The 22,158-nt window shown below is 46.4% G+C and overlaps 1 protein-coding gene across 3 annotated transcripts in view; it reads left to right on the forward strand.

Annotated features, from left to right (window-relative positions):
* The window catches only part of ABCA5 (ATP binding cassette subfamily A member 5), a 45,136-nt gene that overhangs the window by 16,982 nt on the left and 5,996 nt on the right, over positions 1–22,158 (forward strand). For 2 of the 3 annotated variants that reach the window (XM_068209991.1, XM_068209993.1), the window contains 27 exons: positions 651–839; positions 1,126–1,273; positions 2,662–2,830; positions 3,857–3,915; positions 4,398–4,508; positions 5,874–6,049; positions 6,406–6,525; positions 7,185–7,428; positions 7,541–7,631; positions 8,294–8,433; positions 9,906–10,025; positions 12,019–12,220; positions 12,462–12,631; positions 13,690–13,823; positions 14,712–14,849; positions 15,475–15,588; positions 16,385–16,555; positions 17,932–18,045; positions 18,291–18,428; positions 19,157–19,231; positions 19,718–19,809; positions 20,235–20,361; positions 20,455–20,572; positions 20,676–20,767; positions 20,924–21,099; positions 21,665–21,740; positions 21,819–21,913. In XM_068209991.1, coding sequence (XP_068066092.1) covers positions 651–839; positions 1,126–1,273; positions 2,662–2,830; positions 3,857–3,915; positions 4,398–4,508; positions 5,874–6,049; positions 6,406–6,525; positions 7,185–7,428; positions 7,541–7,631; positions 8,294–8,433; positions 9,906–10,025; positions 12,019–12,220; positions 12,462–12,631; positions 13,690–13,823; positions 14,712–14,849; positions 15,475–15,588; positions 16,385–16,555; positions 17,932–18,045; positions 18,291–18,428; positions 19,157–19,231; positions 19,718–19,809; positions 20,235–20,361; positions 20,455–20,572; positions 20,676–20,767; positions 20,924–21,099; positions 21,665–21,740; positions 21,819–21,913 — 3,599 coding nt within the window. The remainder of the gene's footprint in view (positions 1–650; positions 840–1,125; positions 1,274–2,661; positions 2,831–3,856; positions 3,916–4,397; positions 4,509–5,873; positions 6,050–6,405; positions 6,526–7,184; positions 7,429–7,540; positions 7,632–8,293; positions 8,434–9,905; positions 10,026–12,018; positions 12,221–12,461; positions 12,632–13,689; positions 13,824–14,711; positions 14,850–15,474; positions 15,589–16,384; positions 16,556–17,931; positions 18,046–18,290; positions 18,429–19,156; positions 19,232–19,717; positions 19,810–20,234; positions 20,362–20,454; positions 20,573–20,675; positions 20,768–20,923; positions 21,100–21,664; positions 21,741–21,818; positions 21,914–22,158) is intronic. The other variant, XM_068209992.1, reaches the window with a different exon arrangement.

The following is a 22,158-nucleotide window of genomic DNA, read 5'->3' on the forward strand; positions in this document are numbered from 1 at the left end:
TCCCATCCCTGGGGGTTTCATTGCTTTATTCCCTTCCCACCTGATCTTCTTCCCTCTGCCAAAATATCCGTTGTTTCTGGAGGGTTGAGCAGTGCTGGGAGCCTGAGCTGTCCCATCCCTTCCTTGGGTTTTCTCCTGTTTTTGGGATGTTGTACAGGTGTCACCCATCCCCATGAGAAATGCTTTTCCCTTCTGCAATATCTGAGTTTATAATCATCAGGTTTTGAGTTTTCAGCCCTCCACAGAACCATTCTGCAGTCCAGGTCCTCTTCCAAACATTTCCTGTTACTACAGAGTTTAATGCTAAGAACCTAATACATTGTTAGAGCATGATAAAAACCTCATTATAAATGAATTTGTGTATTCAGTTGCTTCTCTGAGTTGATAAGAGGAGCAGCTGGACTCGATCTTGAAAGTCTTTTCCATCTGAAAATGATTCCATGAATCTGTGCTGTAGTGACTAGACCAGGAAAACTATATTGTATTATAAATTCTATGATTATCAGAGGCAGCTATGGTATTTTCTCTTAGTTTTTCTACACAATTTCTATTTAATTATCATTATTATCATTATTTTTATATCATTATCATTATTATTACCACTATTACTATTACAGTACTTTCCTGTCTGTTTTTCCCTCTGCCCTCAGGTTTTCTTTGCCCTGATGCTGACCCCTCTGTTTAAGAAGTCCAAGCACGTGGGGATAGTGGAGTTCCTGGCAACTCTGGTTTTTGGCTTCGTGGGCCTCAACATCGTCCTGCTGGAGGATTTCCCCAAATCCTTTGTGTGGATCCTCAGCCCTTTGTGTCAGTGCAGCTTCTTGATTGGTGTTGCACAGGTAAATCCCCACCTGCCCCTGCAGCAGCAGCCGTGCATCATTTATCAACAGCCCTTGATGGGGCTTTTAAATAGATATTTTACTTTTAATAAAATAAAATATCTGCTGGTGGGGAAAATGCTCTTTTTTTAAACAGCAGTTTAATATCCAGCACTGTAAAGGAGCTGTCATTCTTTTCTCATTATTTTTGGGGTTTTTGCCAAGTTTTTAGCCAAGTTTTGGGATTTTTTTTTTTTTTTGCACTGTGCTGTTTTGCCCTTTTGGTGTGTGAGACCTCTCCCTGCAGGTCATGCATCTGGAGGATTATGAGGATGGGGCAACATTTGCAAACATCAATGCTGGTCCTTACCCACTCTGTATCTCTCTGGTTCTCCTGGTGCTGGACAGCATCTTTTACCTGCTTGTAGCTGTCTACCTTGACCAGGTGATCCCAGGTGAGTTCCTGACAGAAACTGGGCTCTGGGAGCTCATCCTGAAATCCTGAGTCCCCCAGGCTGGTGGCATCTCCTCCCTAAATTCTCTGCAGAATGGAGGTGATGCTGTTTTCACATTGAAATTCACACTTCTGGCTGAAATAATTTATATTCCGTCAAAACTGTGAGGTTTGAGGAGGGGTTTTAGCCTGGCCTTAAACAGCTTGATTTTCCCTCTTTGTAGAGGAAAAACTTCCTTTCTGAGTTAACTACAACCTCAGCCTTTCTAATTTCCTCTTGGAGGGCTGGAAATCAAAGCCTGCTCTTCCTCTTCCAGATCTCTCCCTGTGGCAGAAGAAGTTGAGCCTAAAACACAGAATAAAGTTGTTAATCTTGGGATGAAAGCCTGATTAAGGCCCTCAGCTCTGTTCACCGCCAGCCCCTCTCTTCTCTCCCTGCCACGTTTAAGTCACTGCACACTCAGCACTGGGGATGTCTCTGGAATAGGAGATTTGCACATTTATTTAAATACTCAGCAGAAGTGGAGCCTGCCAGCAGTGGGGATGGGGAATCGTGGCTTAAATGGAAAATTGGCTGATGGAATTCCTCGGGAGCAGGAGTGGGCTGGCTGTGGGAGGAGCTGAAAGCCCAGAGCTGAGGTTTATATACTATTATAGTATAATATATAGTGTTTGTGGTTGAAAGCCCAAAGCTGAGATTTGTAATATAATACAATATGATGTGATTATGATATGATATAATTATGATATATGATATAATATAATATAATAACATAATTCATATTATATTTCATATATGATTATATGATATATCATATGATACATCATATATTATACGCTATATAATATATAAGATATATTACATATTATATATTATATATATTTATAGTTTTATATTATACATATTATATTATATATATTATATAATTCTATATAATATATGCTATGCAATATATAAAATATAGCATATATAATATTATGTATATTATATAGTATTACATATATTATATAATATTATACATTATAATATATAAAATATATTTTATATTATATGTTCTATATAATAAATAAAATATATTATATAATAAAATATGTATTATATATCATATAGTATATAAGATATATAATATAATTTTTATTATATTATATTATATTATATTACATTACATTATATTACATTATATTACATTACATTATATTACATTATATTACATTATATTATATTACATTACATTACATTACATTATATTATATTATATTGTATTATATTATATTATATTATATTATATTATATTATAACAGAATATTACAGATTATTATAGAATATAGAATATAATACAGAATATTTGTGGCTGCTGCTCAGGAGTTGCCTTCTGTCCTGTCCCCCAGGGGAGTTTGGCCTGCGCCGCACGCCCTTTTTCTTCATGAAACCCTCCTTTTGGTCCAAGCACAGGAAAAACTACAAGGAGCTGTACGAGAGCAGCATCAACGGCAGCTTGAGCTTCAGTGAGATTGTGGAGCCTGTGCCTTCAGAATTCCAGGGCAAGGAAGCCATCAGGTACAGCCCCTGCCCTGCCCGGGGGATTCCAGTGCTTGAAAATCCCTCCTGGCTCTCCACTGCTGGGGCTCAAACAGCACATGGATTGCAGAGCCCTCCACCCTCAAATCCCCATCCTCAGGGCTGTGCAGCCAGGGAGAAATCACTTAAGGAGAGGGCTGTGGTTGTTGTAATCTTCTGTTAGAGATGGACGAGATGCACAGTTAGTTTTTAAGCAGTGAAAGGTGTTTTTATTATCTACAGCTTCAGGAGTCCAGTTTTAATCCTGATGTTCCCCTGAGAACATGGTGGCTGTTGTTGCATTATTCATCCACCCAGGTCTCTGTCCACATCATCCAGCTCCAGCAGTTTCACACAGCCTTGTCATCTTTCCATGTGCAAGTTTTACTTGCTTTCTTACTCATTCTCTTCCCCATTACTCACCCTCCATAATCCACTCACTATCTTCATTTTCGGGGTGATGAGGCTTACAAAATCCATCCTTGATTTTGTGCCTCCAGATAAACTGGCTGTTCTTTTCATTTGGAAAAACAGCAGGGCTGGAATGAAGGTTTTTACCTCTCTTGAAAAGAAAAATACCTGCTTTCTTTTACCTGATTTAGATCAAGAGCTGTCAGGAATCACATCTTTGGAGTCCATTCTGCTACCACCTCTTTTCCATGTCGTGTCTGTGGAGTCTCTTGTTGTGTTGTGCAACTGCTGGGGAAGTAGCTGTTCCCTTTCCCTTGGGAAGCCTCTAGAGCATTGTTCCACCATGTGGAAGAGACTCAGATTTGAAATAATTCAGTTTATCATCACAGGAAATACCATAGAAGGTGACCAGGAAAAGCCTTCTGATGCCAGGGTGGAGATGGGCAAAGTTTTGGGAGAACCTGTCCTGTTTCTTGACTTGCCTCCATGGGTTTTTAACACATCTGGTGCCACTTCAGTCTGGTTGGCTTGTTGTGATTGTTGCTGAGTGTTGATGACTGAAAATGCCATGTAAAGGTACTGAAATAGTTTATGCCATGACGTGTCTTCTTTCAGAATCAGCTGTGTTCAGAAAACATTCAGGAAAAAGGGGGAAACCGTGGAGGCTCTCAGAAGTAAGAACATTTCAGCTTTTTAGCTGCTGCTGGGATGCAGAGGAGCAGTAGCTGAGTTGCTGAGTGATCTTTTGGGTTTCAGTTCAGGCTGGTTTTGGCTTCTTTTGGAAGGGTGGGGCCCTGGAGCACAGATGCCAGATGTGCTTGTGTGTGTCCTCTCTCACACAGTGGTGTCTAAAGCAGCACCCCAAAAATGAGCCCTTCATCCCTAAGGAAAGCCTGGTGGCACCACCCCCCATTCCCAGTGCCCATGTAGTGATGTAATCTCCCCTGCCCCACCTCCCTGATGTTGTCACCTCCTTTCCCTGGGTGGCTTTGAGACATGGCCACCCCACAGTGGCTGTGGGACTGTGCCAGGCCAGCCATGGGGTGTCCCCCAGGCAGAGTGGGAATATGAGCATCGGGATCGAGCCTGGGGCAGGAGCTGGCTCTGGGGGCCAGGATCCCAGCCTGACACCTCCTCTTGCTGTGCCCCGGAGCAGATTTGTCCTTTGACATCTACGAGGGGCAGATCACGGCGCTGCTGGGCCACAGCGGCACCGGGAAGACGACGCTGATGAACATCCTCTGCGGGCTGTGCCCTCCCACCGACGGTGAGTGCAGGCCTGGGGCTGCCCTGCTTCAAAGCCAAGCCCGAGAACCTTGGTGGTTATTCCAGGATGCACCAAAATTCCTTTGGATAAAGTCTGAAAGAGCAATTCCTGTCCACACAGGGCTGTAAAACCCTCTCTGCTGATTGCTCCTCCCAGTGGAGAGTTTCCAGCTGTCTTGGTTTGAAAAGCCAGGTGTCTGCTAAGGAAGGCAAGAGCCTTCCTTGAAATGGAAAATGGAAACCCCCTCCCTCTGAATTATTCTAATTTTGAAATTAAGGGGCTCATGGGAACAGGGATTTAATTTTCCTAGTTCTTCACTAGGAAAATTAAAAGTACAAATGCAATAGTACAAAAGAAAGAAAAACAAATCACTGTCAGAGTCAGAAATGCCCTGACCCCCTGTGTGTCAGGGTGGTGGCAGCAGTCCCATCCCATGGTGGCTCAGCCCTCCTGCAGTGCCAGCTGTGCTTCTGCTGGAGCAGGGATCCTGGACAAGGCTGGAGTTTTCCTCTGAAGCTCCAGGGCTGGTGTGGATGGGCCTGGGCTTCCTCTGGGAATGCAGTGGGGCAGAAAGCTGCTCCTCTGGGAATGCAGTGGGACAGAAAGCTGCTCCTCTGGGAATGCAGTGGGGCAGAAAGCTGCTCCTCTGGGAATGCAGTGAGGAAGAAAGCTGCTCCTCTGGGAATGCAGTGGGGAAGAAAGCTGCTCCTCTGGGAATGCAGTGGGACAGAAAGCTGCTCCTCTGGGAATGCAGTGGGACAGAAAGCTGCTCCTCTGGGAATGCAGTGGGGCAGAAAGCTGCTCCTCTGGGAATGCAGTGGGGCAGAAAGCTGCTCCTCTGTGAATGCAGTGGGGCAGAAAGCTGCTCCTCTGGGAATGCAGTGGGGCAGAAAGCTGCTCCTCTGGGAATGCAGTGAGGAAGAAAGCTGCTCCTCTGGGAATGCAGTGGGGAAGAAAGCTACTCCTCTGGGAATGCAGTGGGCAAAGGCTGCTGTGGTGCTCCAGGAGTCAGATTGTATCCAGGTAGGAATGCTTGGCTCCTCCCCCTGGGCAGAGCCTCTCCCCATGGGATGATGGAATTTTATCAGCCATGCAGGGACACCCACTGGCCCATGGAGAGGAGATAATTAATAATTAATGGCCCATTAACAGATGATATCTCCTGGAGGGAGGACTGGGTGTGGAAGAGATAAAGAAAACTGCCCAATGAACAGAAGATACCTGCCCCACCCGTGACAGATGGGGACAGAACACACCCCCAGCTACACCTTTCAACCTGAGACACCAGCCCATGGCAGGGGTTGGAATGAGATAAGCTTTAAGGCCCACTCCAGCCCCAACCATTGCATGATTCATTTCTTTTAGGGTTTGTCTCAGTCTATGGGCACAGAGTGTCTGAGATCGACGAGATGCTGGAGGTGCGGCAGATCGCGGGGGTGTGCCCCCAGGCCGACATCCACTTTGACATTTTAACTGTGGAGGAGAACCTCTCCATCTTTGCTGCCATCAAGGGCATCCCTCAGAACGATTTGATACAAGAGGTAACTCAGGTGTTGTCTTACATGTACGTTTTTAACCTGTTAATCAAAATATCCTTGCGGGGTTTTCTTTTTGCAGGGAAATATTCCTTTGTGGTACAGTGGACAAAGGGGTACAGGCAGATATTTAGATAAGGATAAACCTTTAATTTTTCCCAAGATTAAAATGCCCATGAAATGCTTTAAATCCAGGTCCAGTTATAGACACCATTAAACTTTGTGTGTAGGTTGTGCAGTTCAGATACAGAACACACTGGGAGCCAGCAGCAGTTAATTTGAATGTTAATTGTTAACAATCTGGTTTAAAAAATTTATAGGTTTTTTTTTTTAAACAAAAATGTATTTCTTGTGTTTTCAAGGTGCAGAAGGTGTTGCTGGATTTGGAGATGCAGCCCATCAGAGACAATCAAGCCAAAAAATTAAGTGGGGGGCAGAAGAGGAGGCTGTCAGTGGGAGTTGCTGTTCTTGGGAACCCCAAGGTGAGAGGAATGGAATTATTCTCAGCTTGGTGTTGCTGAACCATGGAAGGCTTGGTCTCTCTTGTCAAACCAACTAATTTGCAAAATGCAGAAATTGTACCTTTGAGTACCTTTTTTCCTTAATTTATGGTTTAATTGCAATCATTTCAATCTCTCAGCCTTTGTGCCTGAGGCTCAGGTAATGGCAGCAGCCTTGGATTTGATCTCTTTGGCAAAAAAATAGTGTGGCAAGTTTTGTGTGTAATTTTTGGCAGGTAGCATTTATCCCCCAGCAGTGAAATTGTTGGATGCTTTCCTTCCAAAGCCATCCAGGAACTGGGAGCAGGAGCAGAGCCAGAGAGATCTTTTGTGTTGCAGCTCTGTAATTTCTGGCCTGTGAGGACAGGGACTGCTTTGAGATCTGTGGTTAAAAATGATGTGTGTGACACTTCCTGGGGGTTTTAAGAGTAGGTGTGTGCATTTAACCACCCCTTAGGAGAACGAGTGAATCCATAGCTAAGTTGTGACTCTACTACAGAATTCTATTGGAAGCAGAATAAAGCGGGCTGTGGCATTAATTTCTTACAGGATTTTTCCATTTGTCACAAGGGGAGCTGGATGTATTCAAAGCACAGTGACAAAAGCTGCCTCATTAGTCGGGGATGTTTCCTATTTTACAGGAATTAGCTGGCAGGTTTCAAACAAACCCTTCTGGGTGTGCTGGGGAGGGATTGCTGAGCTCAGGGGCCGTGGCTTTGAGAAGCCCTGGTGGTTTTTGCCCCCAGGTTTTGCTGCTGGACGAGCCCACGGCGGGGATGGATCCCTGCTCCCGCCACATCGTCTGGAACCTGCTGAGGAGCAGGAAGGCCAACCGTGTGACTGTGTTCAGCACCCACTTCATGGACGAGGCTGACATCCTGGCTGGTGAGCCCTGCCCCAGCCCAGCTTCAGCCCCCAGCCCTGGGACACCAGTGGTGTGCAACCCAGAGGGGGGTTTGGGAGGAAATGGTCCATTTTCTGCTTCCTGACTTTCCAGATCGTAAAGCTGTGATTTCCCAAGGGATGCTGAAATGCCTTGGCTCTTCTCTTTTCCTCAAGAGCAAGTGGGGCATTGGCTACCGCCTGAGGTAATTCTGTGCCCTCTTTTGTACCTCTTGGGTGCCATCATGCATCTCTTTATTACTGCTTTCTGTTGTAATCTCTGAGAAAGCTCCCCCCAGAAAGATCCTTTTATCCTTGAATTGATGCCTTGAGAAGGCTGACCTGGAGCAGAGGCTGGACAGAGCTACAGAATAAACCAGGGATTCATTCAAAGGATCTCCTCCATGGATCCACCTTGGGCGGCACAAGAGCCCAGCCAGGGCTGCACCCAAGATGAACCAAAATGGTCCCAAAATGCACGAGCGCTCCCGGGGGCTCTCACTTTTACAAGTTCTGCTCCACTGGCACATTGGAGTTCATTGTCCCATTCCAGCTCCAGCCCATGCAGTCCCATCCTGCTTGTTTTTCTCTCTCCAGCCCACGTTGTTTGTGCTCTTGGGCCTGAGGTTTGGATCATTTGTCCTTGGTGCCCAGTTGGAGAAGGAATTGTTTTGTCTCCCTGCTCTGCAGAGAGCTCAGCATCCCCTAATGTGAAGCCCAGACCCACACACTAAAGCAGCACAGAATGTGAAAAATAGAAAAGCTAAACCTGAGGCATCAGAGTTTGATGAATGCACCAACTGAATGTTTGGTGCAGTGTCAGGAGCAAGCCAAGCTCTAAACCCCAATCCCTGCTGTGTTTTTCCAGCATGCACATCGATGCCTACTGCAACACAGAGGCCACCACCTCTCTGATCAGGCAGCACATCCCTGCAGCCAGCCTGGTCCAGCAGAACGACGAGCAGCTCGTGTACACCCTCCCTCTCAAGGACATGGACAAGTTTGCAGGTATTTGTGGGGCTTTGTGTTGCAGGCATCACTGATTGCAACAGGGGATGTTTATTAAGCGTGGCTTTAGGCTGATGTTCTTGATAAAGTGTCAGTTGTGCCTTTATGTTTTTATATTTATTGTTATTTGGTTGGTGGGGAGTCAGGGAGGGTTTTCTCAGATGAGTGAGGGTTTTGTCACCTCTTCCAGTGGGGTGTAAGGTTGTGGGTGCCCAACAGCAAGGGCTGGGAAGATGCCTCTGTGGTGAGGAGTCCCTTCCACCTGAGCATCCCCTGGTCCTGCAGAATCACCATCCTCTTGCAGAGGGTTCCAAAGAGCAGGGCTGGCCTGCAGCAGGAAGCAGGAAAGCCCCAAATCCTACAAAAATCCTACAAAACCTCTACAAACTCTTGTGAACTGCAAACTCGTGTGACTGCCTTGAAATTCCATGGAGAGAGGGAGCAGGGAGCAGAGGGGAGGATTTCACTAGATGGCAGCAATTATCTGAGCAGTCCTGGGCAGGGCTCCTTGCTTTCCTCCCAGAAATAAATGGAATAAATCCTGTGTCCTTTGCACCGTGTGGGGAGCCAAGGGAGCATCAATATTGATGGGAACATGCAGCTGATATTCCATAAATGTTTTGGGTTTTTTTTTTTCCCTGTTGCATTGGAGTTAATGATTCATGAGCTTTGCAAAAAGGCTGAGATTGAATCAATTCCCCCAAACTGTTTCAGGGAGAAGCTGAGGTTGGGAACACACTTTGTCAGCTGGGACTGGGGAAATTGTGGAGGGGTGAGGAGTATTGTCAAATATCCAAGTGCTCCTCCCATTTTATACATTTGAATTTCCCTTCAGCCTCACCTTGCCTCTGAAGCTTCTTTTTTTTAAGTCCTTATTTATAGGATTGACAAAAACCCGGTAACATTTTTCACCCCAAGGTGTTCCCACTCTGAACCTCATGTTGGCCTTCAAGCTCTGTGCCCTGTCCAGCATCTCCTGCCTGGTAAACATGGCCTTAAACACCTGGGAATTCTTTTTAATATATATATATATATATATATATATATATATATATATATATATATATATATATGTGTATTTTTATAGATACAAAATGACTCCATGGTTTCATTTGTAAGACCCTTTGTGCCTGGGCAGGGATTTAGGTAGGATGAGCTGTCCTGGGTATGATTTTTCCAGGAGAGGTCACCTTGAACCTGCCCTGAGAAAACTTTGAGCCCAGCAGCTTCAGGATGCTGAAACAGTTTTTAGAAGCACCACAACTTCAGCAAAACCACATTTCCTGACCACAATTTCGTGCTAAAAGGAGCCTGTCCCACCTTGCTTCTCAAACCACGACCTTCTGGTTTATTTGCTATTCCCACGTTGCTGATTTTCCCACCAAGCAGGAGGGTGTGGGGATGGGTGTGATGTGCCTGAAGCGCTCTTGGCAGGTGCTGGAGCAGAGTTTCAGAGCTGCCTCTGTCCCTAGGTTTGTTCTCTGACCTGGACACCCATTCCCACCTGGGGGTCATCACCTATGGCGTGTCCATGACCACGCTGGAGGATGTTTACCTGAAGCTGGAAGTGGAGGCAGAGATTGATCAAGCAGGTGGGAAGGAGCAGGGCTGTTCCTTGGCTCCCCTCAGCTTTGCTTTGCTCTCAGTTCCTGTGGGATTGTCACTGCCAAAAGGAGGGAACAAGGAAAACATCCCTCACAGGGTGCTGCTCCAGCATCTGGGCATCCTTTGGTTCTCACAGCGTTCCAGGCTGTTGAAATATTCAGATACAATATTCAATATTATATATTCAATATACAACATTCAATATTCAATTATAAAATACTACTTAAACTCATGAAGAAGAAGGTAAAGAAGAAGGACTAGCTTCTACTTTAAAACTTTTGTTTTATATATATCACTGTTTTTTTAATATGTTAAAACCCTAAACTCCAAGTTTTTTACTCTGTGATATCACACACTTCTAATTAAACTGCACACTCATAATCTTAGTGCTGGTAATTAATTTTGGAAGCCTTCTCCATGGCCTCAGGTGAAATGCAGTGTTCTCCTGGGGGTCAGAGTCTGCCAGCAGAGAAAGTCTAAAATTCTCAGCATCCAGAACTCCAACACATGGAGACCAGGAAAAGGCAGAGAATTGGGTGGGGATTGATTCTGGAAGCATGCAGAGGAAAAGCTTTTTAGTTATTATTTTTTCATCCAGCCAGCTCACATCTGACTGCTTGGCTTTACAGTTTACGTTGCCTTTTAAAATGCCCTTTATTTTCCTAATGGAGTTTGCTTTCAAGAAATTAGAAATGTGCAGGGTAAAATTAATTTTCAGCCTTTTGTGTGAACAGTAGCTGCACTTAGGGCTGAAACAGCTCAGCTTGTCTCACTTTAAATTAACTTTCAGTCCAAATGAAAAGTTGGGACTGCTTTATATTACTCCAGAATGAGTCAGTTTTTGGGATTTTTTTAATGTTAATTTTGAATGGTTTGAGCTGTTTAAATTGTTCTAGAGCTTTCTGTGTGATCCAGAATTATTAGTATGAGTAAATACATGAGTAAACTGGTATGGAAATTACTCCCTAATTAGACTGACTGCACAGAGTTTCTGTGTGGGTTTAAGAGGATTTGACAGCTCAATCTGCAGGTGCTGGGTAATACAGGTGCACCCACAGGCCCAGAGTATGAAACTCGGGCAAACCTGCACCTTTTGGTGGCAAAACTTTGAATCATCAAGTCCCAGGGGTGATTGGGACTGGAGGGGGCTGCCCAGGGAGGTGCTGGAGTCTGTCCCTGGAGGTGTTTATGGAGGGGTTGTGGCCCTTGGTGCCATGGTGTGCTTGGTCACAGGCTGGACTCCAGGATCTCAAAGGCCTTTCCCAGCCTCGTTGGTTCTGGGATTTAAAACACCAGGGTTTTCCAAGGAAATGCTCCTTTATTTCTGCTGAGTCAGCTTTAAATACCTGCCTTGGGTGTGGTTGGGCTGGGTCAGGGTCACTGACCTTGGGGTTAAATTGAGGGATGGGGATGGGATGGGGATGGAGTTGGATTGGAATGGGGATGGGATTGGGATTGGGTTGGGATGGGGATGGGATTGGGATTGGGTTGGGATGGGGATGGGGAATGGGATTGGGATTGGGTGGGAATGGGGATGGGAACGGGGATGGGGATTGGGATGGGGATGGGGATGGGATATGATTGGGATGATTGGGATTGGGGTTGGGATGGGATGGGGATGGGGAATGGGATTGGGATTGGGTGGGAATGGGGATGGGGACAGGGACGGGGATGGGGATGGGGATGGGAATGGGGATGGGGATTGGGATGGGGATGGGGATGGGATATGATTGGGGTGATTGGGATTGGGTTGGGATGGGGATGGGGATGGGATTGGGATGGGGATGGGGAGGAATAAGATTGGATGGGGATGGGATTGAGATGGGGATAGGATTGGGATGGAATGGGATGGGATGGGTGAGGTGACTTCTACAACAGGAAAGCATGGAGTCTGTGCCCCCCAACTCCCCCTCCTGTCCCATTTCCACCCCCAGCCCTGTCAGAGCATCAATTCCCTGGCTTTTCCCTGCCCCGTTTCAGATTACAGCGTGTTCCACTCGCAGCAAGCCCAGGAGGAGGTGGACATGAAATCCCTGGATGACATGGAGCAGAGCCTGCTGATGCTCTCCGAGGCCAAGGCACCAGCCATGAGCAACTCAGCCCTGTGGAAGAAGCAAGTTTCCACCATAGCCAAAGTGCACTTCCTCAGCCTGAAACGGGAGAGCAAATGTGTCAGAGTTATGTGAGTATTGGGGCTCCTCCTTTGTGTGGGAGTCCCAAAACCTGGCTGACTGGCACCAGAAAAAGCACATCCTCTCCTTCATTTTTCCCCATTTAAAAAATAGCGGAGTGTGGAGCTGTAATTTTTGTTAATAAATGGTTTTTTGGGGGGTGAGGGACATGGATTTTTTTAATAGCATGCACATAAAACTGGGTTGGCTTTCACTGAATTGTAACAAACCCCAAACTTTTATTTCTTTCAGGTTGTTGCTTTTCCTCATTTTCCTTGTAGTTCAGATTTTGTTGTTTTTCATACACCACATCATCAAAAATGCTGTAGCTGCTATCAAACTCTCCCCAGATTTGTACTTGCTGAAGCCTGGAGAGAACTATCACAAGTACAGGAGTCGGCTCCTGCTGCAGAACTCCACAGGTAGGGCAGCAGCTCCTGTCTCCACCTCTCTCCATCTCCCACGTTTTGGGGTTGGAATGAACTTTTCCCTTGCAATTAACCCAGATGAAGAGTTTCCAAGTGCCCAGGGGTGGTAAACTGCCAGTTTGTGCCATGGGGTTTGGTTTGGAGATCCTCCTCCCATCTCCATGACCTTGTCCTTGCTGTGTCAGAAGATGATTGAGGTGAAAGAAGTGGCCAGAAACATTGAGACAAATCAACATTAAAATCCTGCTGGAAAACATCTGGGAAAATCCCTTTTTGTTTCAACTGAGGATGTTTTAAAAGTGCCCAGCAAGAACCAGGCAGTAGAAACCAGCACCTGTTTGAGCTGTGCATTGATAATTCTGTGTAAAATACTCCAGGCTGCTGATGAGGAGGGACTTAAAAGACAGGGAGATGTGGCACTCAGGGACATGGCTTAGGGGTGGGGAGTGGCTGGATTTCAGAATTCACAGAATCACCAGGTTGGAAGAGACCTCCAAGATCATCAAGTCCAGCCCAGCCCCAACACCTCAACTGAACCCTGGCACCCAGTGCCACATCCAGGCTTTGTTAAACACACCCAGGGACGGTGACTGCACCACCTCCCCGGGCAGCCATTCCAGAACTTTATCACCCTTTTTATAAAACACTTTTTCCTGATATCCAACCTAAATTTCCCTTGGTGCAGCTTGAGACTGTGTCCTCTGGTCCTGTCAGTTCCTGGAGACAGAGCCCAGCCCCACCTGGCCACAGCCACCTTTCAGGAGCTGTAGAGAGTGACGAGGTCACCCCTGAGTCTCCTTTTCTCCAGGCTGAACCCCCCCAGCTCCCTCAGTGGTTCCTCAGAGGGTTTGTGTTCCCAACCCCTGTCCAGCCTCGTTGCCTCCTCTGGACACGCTCCAGCCCCTCCATGTCCTTCCCAAACTGAGAGGCCAGAGCTGGACACAGCACTCGAGGTGTGCCCTCACCAGAGCTGAGCACAGGGGAAAAATTGATTTGATGATCCTGAAAGTCTCTTCCAGTTTAAATGATTCCATGTTGTTTTCTCTCCCCAGAGTCGGATATCAGTGACATTGTGCACTCCCTGGGGAGCATGAACATCCTCTGGGAGATGTTCAATGACAGTGATTATGTCTCAGTGGCACCTCACAGTGCAGCTCTGAACGTGTTTGCCCTCCAGTCCAGGCAGGTAAGGCACACACTGTGCCCAAAGAGCAGCTGCTGGGGCTGGTTTGTGAAATTCTCACACCTGAAAAGCAGCTCAGGAGTCATGGAATCAAATAATATCATGTAATATTGCTTACACAAGAGGCTGCAAAGAGGAAAGAGTGGGAATATTAGCAAAATAAATGTTCTTCCATAATTATAATGATATAATTATATAATTACAATTACAGTAAGCCAATCAAACTTCGATCCCCTTTTCTTCCCCACAAGGACACAGAGAGTCAGGAGAAATATTCTGCTTCACAGGACACCCAGCAGAGGAATTTTTGAATGATTTTTTAATTTATTTATGCTGACTGAATTACAGTTTGACAGAAATGTTATTCCATGGTGCTCTCATGTGTAAAGAGAAATCAGTTTCTTGGGCTGTACGTGTTCACAGTAACAGGAAGATCTGAACTTTGGGATCACATTTGATCCCCAGCAAGGGAACTGCTTTACAGTGTGCCAGCTCTGGCTCCTGTCCCCATGTTTATTCCCTGACACTGCTGCCAGCAGTGTGACAGTGCAGCTCCTGCACATCTTTGCCTGTCTGGTTTTAAACCCATTAGCAGGATCATCCCAGAGCAGCTCCTCGTGTGTTTTGTTTCCCAGGCTGTAATTGTCTGGAGTGCCATTTGCCAGAGCCTCGCTGCTCCGTGAAACATGCTGGGAATTTATTCCCAGGAGTTTCTTCTCTGAGAGCAGGACTGATTTCCTGAATTAGGCTCTGTGTGACAGGCACTCTGAGCAGCCCAGAGCTTCCTGCAAAGCACTTGATTATGCAAAGATTTATCCCAATGCTCAGGTTTAATTAAGGAGAGGCCTCTCAGGGCAGAGGGATTAATGCAGCATGTATTTTCCTTTCTAGAATTATGTTTTCAACATCATATTCAACAGCACCATGGTGCATTCCCTGCCAGTTCTGATGAATATTGTCAGCAACCTCCTCCTGCGCAGTTTGAACGTGACTGAGAGCATCCAGATCTGGAGCAACCCCTTGATTCAGGTGAGCAGCTCCCAAAAAATCACCCTGGAACACTGGGGAGAGGGCAAAGCATGCCTGAGTGGGGAGGTGGAGGGCAGGAACACCCCACAAACCCAGGGAAAACTGGTTGGGGCTGTCTGCAGGGTTTAGGAGGATGTGAAAGGGGCTGGCATTTTCTCTGCAGGTTGTGGAAGGGGAGGAAAAAGGGGCTTGGAAAGAGGATGTTGTGTCAGGAATGAATTAAAGGTTCCGTGGGGCTTGGAGCAACCCAGTCTGGTGGAAGGAGCTGGGGTTTGGGATGAGATGATCCCTACAGTTCTTTCCAACCCAAACCATTCCATGGTCCTGTGAATTAATTCATTGATTATGGGTTTGTTGGAGGTTGCCTACAGTTCTTGGTCAGAGCTGGAGGGGCCTTTGGGAGAGGAGAGGACCTGCTGCAGGGGATAAATGCTCTGAAAAGTTCTTTAGTTATTCCTCATCTAAATACTCCCAAAACTTCCACAGGTGTTTTTCTTCCTGCTGCCGCTCAGGTCATCTCGACATCCAGACTTTCCATTTTAGCATTCACAGCCGTGCTCCAACTCCTAACATAACGTTTCTTTGGTCACATTCTGGCACTGAATAAATCTGATTTTTGCCCCAGGACCTTCCAGACACAATTTTCAGGCTGGAGATCTATTTTGAAGCCGTGTTACTGGGGATCATCATCACTGGGATGCCACCCTACTTCGCCATGGACAACGCAGAAAACCACAAGGTGACACCCAGGTGTCCATGCAGAGAGGCACGGGGAGTTAAAAACCCTGGGATGTGGGGAGAGATCCAAAGAGGGGTTTCAAACAATGCCAAGGGTGGCACTGGGGTGGAGCTGATTTGGGAGAAGCTTTTCTGTGCCAAGCCAAGCTTGGCAACAACGGCGTAACACAGGAGGGGATTCACAAAACATCAATTTTAATTAGCACAGAGACTGCATTTTTAAGAAAATGCAATTACTTAAGCCAAAAAAGTGCAAGAGTAAGAGTGACCTGCTTTAACAACTAAAAGGAACAAAAGTAGAGTGAACAGAAGAAAGTTGAAGAAAGTGTAGTAGTACCCTCTGTCTTCAAGAAGGGAAAAAATCTCTGTTCTGGAGACCCTCAGTTCCAGGGGAAGAGAAAATAAAGAAGACTGTTATCCTAAAAATAAAAAACTGTTAGACCCTCAGCCCCAAGAAAAGAGAAAATAAAAGTAACTGTTGTCCCAAAAATAGAAACTGTTGTACCCTCAGCCCCAAGAGAAAAAAAATAAAAAAGACTATAGTCCCAAAATAAAAAACTGTTGTTCTTTTAGTCCTTAGCAAAACATCCTTAAAAGAGCCCTATAAACAGTTTCAGTCCACACACAGTAGTAAAAGCACTATAACATAAAAAAAAAAGTGTCACAATAGCAAATTTTCTCCGAGCAGTTGCCATATGTAACATAAAAACACAAAAAAGTTACAATCGTGTTTCCTGGAAGTCTGTTGTACAAAAAAAAAAAAAAAAACTCCTCTGTGTTCTCTTCCCCTGCTGCAGATCAAGGCTTACACCCAGCTGAAGATTGCAGGGCTCTACCCCTCAGCTTACTGGACTGGCCAGGCTGTGGTGGACCTGCCTCTGTTCTTCTTCATCCTCATCCTGATGATTGGCAGCCTCTTCGCCTTCCACTACGGCGTTTATTTCTACGTGGGCAAGTTCCTCGCTGTGGTGAGGCTGGGCTGGGCTGAGAGCAGCCTTCCCTTGTTTTGCTACAAGTCTTTTATTTCCCTTACCTGATTCAGCCGAATTTCCCCCCGTGGATACACAGGGAAAACTCTGGAAAGTTGTCTTTGCTGCAGCAGAGACAGGAAGTTTTTCATGGGGAAAATGGTCCAAGTTGGGAGTTTCATTCAGGACTGGAATAAAATCAAGCAGTGCCAGGGGAGGCTTGGGTTGGACACAGGAAGAATTTCTGCACAGAAAGAGTGGTTGGGACTGGAAGGGGCTGCCTGTGGATGTGACAGCCTGGTCAGAGAGAAAGAAAGCTAAATAAGTTTTCCCAGAATCGACCTGAGACGCTTTAAAGAGCTAAAAATAAACAGTGATAACCAAATATTAAAAACAACCTACAAGAAGTGCTTTTCCAATAATCTGTTTTTCTCATAAGATTGTTTACAAATGGGTGCCTTGTTAATTAACCAGTCAAGTGAAATGTATTAATTAAATGACCAATCAAGTGCACCTGTAGTGAACTAAGCTATAAAAGAAGAGAGGATGAAATAAACAAAGTTTTTACCACTTTACCTCCTGATCCAATCTGTCATCTCTGACCCAGCAGTAAGAGCTGGCCAGGGAGGTGCTGGAGTCTCTGTCCCTGTTTAAGGAGTGGCTCTTGGTGCCATGGTTGGCATGCTCCCAGGCTGCACTCACATCTCAAAGCTCTTTTCCAGCCTTGTTGATTCTTAAACCAGCAGGATTTTCCAAGGAAATGCTCCTTTCTTCCTGCTGGCTGAGCCTGCTCTGTGCTCAGTGCTTGATTGGAGACTGCTGCTGATAACAAGGGCACAGTGACACTGAGCAGAGCCCATCTCTGCAGAGAGCTGCAGATGGGATTCAGTGCAGGACAGCACAAGACTTCATGTCTTTGATATTCAGAGCAGGCTTCCCTGTGATACTGGCTGCAGTTGAGAGGAATCAGCTTTTCCCAGCTGCTTGTCCAGAGTTAATCACGTTTGGGACGTGGCTGCAGGGCTGCTTTTCTACCCTTGTTTGAATTCCTGCAAAAATGTCATGGTGGAATTCTTCCTATTTGCCAGAATCTTGAGGTCAGCATTTATGTGAGCCTCTGTTACAAAAAAAAAAGGGAAAGAGTTTAAAGGAAGCTGAAAGGGAGAGGAATTTTTGCCTCTCCACACATTCTTTAATTTGTGTCTTTAATAATACATCCTCTATGCACCAAGGCAGCAAAACACATCAAATAGTGACAAAGATGAATCCAGAGTTCTGTATCACACTGAGGTAATTCCAGTTGATCCTTATGCAAAAAAAAAAAAAAAAAAAAATCCTGCTGCACATTCCCTGAGAATCCTTTCCTGTCTCTGCAGATTTTTTGCCTGATTGGTTATGTCCCCTCAGTCGTTCTCTTCACCTACGTGGTCTCCTTCACCTTCAAAAAAGTCCAGAACACGAAGGAATTTTGGTCATTTATATTTTCAGTGGTGAGTGACTTGGCCTGGAGCTGGGATAAGTGGGAAGATTGGCGATTTCCAAAGCCACAGCAAAAAATCCCAGTTGTTTTGTTGAGCTGTGTGTCCCTAGTGCCCAGGAAATGGGAAATTTTTACTCATTGCCATATCCTGAGTGATAACAGCTTTAAGAAAAAGTGCCTTAAAATGATTAAATTATGCTTAGAGAGTCTGAAGTGGATGAAAATGGACATTTTTTCCCCTTTTCTTTGGTACAGACAGCCTTGCTCTGCACAGTAGTCACTGAAGTGTCCTTTTTCCTGGACCATTTCCTGGTGACCACCATCCTGCACTATGTCTTCTCCATTGTCATTCCTATTTATCCCCTTATTGGCTGCCTGATTTGCTTTATAAAGGTAAGGGGACTCCAGGGATCCTTTCCAGAGCCCTTGGAGGTGGCTGGGGTTGGGTGGGTGTCTTTAGAGTGTCCTCTGTAGCCACTTTTCACGTGAAGATGGAGAAAAATCACCTTTTTCCTATTAAGTGAAGTAGCTTGGTTTTAAAATGGGGGAAAGCAGCAAGTTTTTAATGAAATTTCCTTTCTCTGAGAGGAGGGAGCCTACAAGAAAGATGGAGAAGGACTTTGAACAAGGGATGGAGAGGCAGGACAAGGGGGAATGGCTCCAAGCTGACAGAGAGTAGGGTTAGATTGGATTTTGGGGAATAATTCCTCCCTGTCAGGGTGGGCAGGCTCTGGCACAGGGTGCCCAGGGCAGCTGGGGCTGCCCCTGGATGTGCCCAAGGCCAGGCTGGACAGGGCTGGGAGCAACAGGGGATGGAATGAGAGGGGCTTTGAGGTCCCAAACCATTCCATGATTCTGGGATATTCCAAGGAAAACCACGTGTTCCTCAGTGAGCAAAGCCAGGGGTGGGACAAGGGTTCATGGGGAGTGGGTGGCTTGAAAGCAGGGGCAGCTCCAGGGTTTGGATGGAGCTGTTTGATGTGGTTTCTTTTTTGGAGAGTCTCTGCAGAGCTCAGGAAGTGCTTGAGCACCACAGCCTGAAGGAGATGAAAGCACAGTGTAGGAAGTGGAGTCTCTGCAGGTGATTATTTACCTGACCATGCTTTTCCCTGAATTCCCAGGTCTCATGGAAAGGCAAGAGTGAGAGTGGGGGATACCACGACCCCTGGGACCGGCTGCTGGTGGCAGTTCTGGCTGTGAGCATGGCATTGCATTCTCTGGTTTTGTAAATACACTTCCTGTGGTTCCTGCTGGGATCCCCTGCTGTCCCTCACCTTGACCAGGAAAGATTTGCTCTGATGCTGAGCCTGCAGCACAGGCAGAGTCAGGAAAGCTGCTGTGCCCACCAGCTCAACATCTCCTCCCCCTATGGCCTGATCAACACTGCCAGTGTTAATTCTGATCATTATGGGAATCCCTGCTGATGGAGCAAGAGCTCCAGAGCAGGGACAGCCCCTTCTCTGCACAAAAACCCCAAATAACTGCTTTTAAATCTAAACCCACTTTGGTTGTGCACCTTCAGAGCCACCGAGCAGCACGTAATGATATATTTAATTTTCTTGGCAGCACTGGCACTTGTGTGGTGGTGCAGGGCTGGAGCTTCTTGTCCCTCATCACTGTGGTGGGGTCACCCCAGGGTTCCCAGCCTGGCTGGTGACCAGGGTGGTTTTTGTCTGCCTCAGCCCTACCTGCAGTGTGTGGTGTGGCTGTTCCTGCTGCGCTGCTTCGAGCTGAAGAACGGAGGGAGGATGGTGAGAGAAGATCCCTTCTTCAGGTGTGTCTCCTGAATGGTTTTTCTCCAAGGCATTATCCTAACAAACTGATTTTGGAGGTGGCGGTGGTGGTGGTGGTTAAACTGGGCTGTGCAGTGGGAGAAATAAAATATCTTTCATTGTATCCCATCAGGAATTGTCACTGAAGTGCAGAAATGGGGGGTTTATTTCCTCTCAAGTCCCATCACTGCAAAATCAGGAATTTTCTAAGGGTGTTCCCTATGTAAAAACAAGGGAATTGCCATTCCCAGTGCACGGCCAGGGATGCTGCACCCCCACCAAGAGCTCAGCAAGGAGGTGACACAGTGGCAGTCCCTGAGCTCCTCCTGCTCTGGGATGAGCTGCAAATGCCTTTGGGCACCAAAGCCCTGAGCCAACCTCGGCTGAGAGCTGAGCAGGGGCCTCGTGCTGTTTTCCTCCCTTTTAGGAAATGTTTTACCAAAGCCAAGCCCTGGAAGTTCCCAGATGTGCCTCATGAGGAGCACGAGGACGAGGATGTGAAGGCAGAGAGGCTGCGAGTCAAAGAGATCCTGAGCAGCCCCAGGAGTGAGGAGGTAAAACCTTGCCCTGCCCAATCCCCCAAACTCGGAGTTTGGAGGCTCCCCAAAGCTGCTGGGATCTGCAGCCACTTCCCTCTTCTCTGCCAGATGCCAGCCATCCTGGTCAGCAGCCTGCACAAAGAGTTTGATGAAAGGAAGGAATTTCTTCTGGGGAGAAAAATAAAGAAAGTGGCGACCAAACATGTTTCCCTCTGTGTGAAGAAAGGTTGGAGTTCCGTTGCTTGCTGTTGAGCTGTTTTCTTCATGAAAACAGCTCTTGGAACCATTTATCTGATCTCGTGGGCAATGTTTGTGTTGTCCCTTTTTAGGAGAAATCCTGGGTTTGTTGGGACCCAATGGAGCTGGGAAAAGCACATTAATTAATATGCTTGTTGGAGAGATTGAGCCAACCAGTGGGCAGGTATGTTCCATGCCACAGTTACACAAAAAATCAACCCATATTTCAACGTTATTGTTAGTATTGCAAGCACTCCTGAGGGCATTTTGCTAAAACCATGCAAAAAGAGTTTGGAAATTTGTAATATTCTGGATTAAGGTCTGGGCATTTTCCTCGCAGGTTCTGATGGGAGATGATTCCTTGGGGCTGAACAGTGAGGAGGATTCAGTGAAATTCGTGGGGTACTGTCCCCAAACAAATCCTCTCTGGCCAGATATCACACTGCAGGAGCACTTTGAGATTTATGGTGCTATCAAAGGCATGAGCCAGTCTGATGTTAAAGAGGTCATCAAGCGGTGAGTAGTTCATTACAGAAATCTTTGTGGTTGAACTGAAGTTGCCTTAGCTTTTTTTTAATCTTCTGGCTTATTGCTGGAGGGATTTTGGCACTTTTTTGGTGGTTTTTTTTATTCCCTTCTCACCTTTCCTAATGCAGTTTTTGTTTCCATTTAAGTTTGGTTTTAAGCTTGGTTGAAATTCTGCGATTGTGAATTCGTAGATGAGGAGATGAAGGTTCATCCACACAGAATTCAGTTGGGATTTTAAATGTTGATGGATTTCTTTTTAAAGTTATTTTTCTAAGGTTATAAAGTACTAACAGTGACCTTTGTAGAAGCTGCAGGGATGGGGAATCCTGAGCTTGGAGCTGTTTCTGTTGTCACCAAGGCTCCTCCAGGACAGGTGGCTTTGTATGGAAGCTCCAATTCTGCTTTTTGCTCTGCTTTTTTTTTTTTTTTTTATACTTGATACACAAATATTTGCAGCTGAGCTCTTCAAAAGGAGCTGTTTTGCATTCTCTGGTGAGGGGGAAGCCCAACCATCCCCCTGCCAGCCTTTCCCACCTGGCCCTTCCCTCCCCAGCATCGCCAGCGTGCTGGATTTAAAGGACCACCTGCAGAAGACGACAAAGAAGTTGGGAATGGGGCTGAAACGCAAGGTATGGGGGGCTCTGGGGTCACCCTGGGGGTCCCCAGCACCCTCCCTGTCCTCACCCTGCCCCTCTGCCTTCCCCCAGCTCTGCTTTGCCCTCAGCATGCTGGGCAACCCGCGGGTCACGCTGCTGGACGAGCCCTCCACCGGGATGGACCCCAAAGCCAAGCAGCACATGTGGTGAGTGCTGGCCATGGCTCCAGGGGCCAGCCTGCTCTGGGGGGAGTTATCCCTGCTGAGTTATCCCTCCCTGTGAGCCACAGCCGGGGAAAAACACAGCGGGTTGGCTTGGGTTGGAAGGGACCATGAAGATCATCCAGTTCCACCCCCCTGCCATGGGCAGGGATATCTTCCACTAAAGCAGAATAATTTCTGCCCAATATCCCATCTAACCCTGCCCTTTGGCAGGGGGAAGCCATTCCCTG

This window comes from Anomalospiza imberbis, chromosome 19 (assembly GCF_031753505.1).
Source record: "Anomalospiza imberbis isolate Cuckoo-Finch-1a 21T00152 chromosome 19, ASM3175350v1, whole genome shotgun sequence".
Classification (NCBI taxonomy): Eukaryota; Metazoa; Chordata; class Aves; order Passeriformes; family Viduidae; genus Anomalospiza; species Anomalospiza imberbis.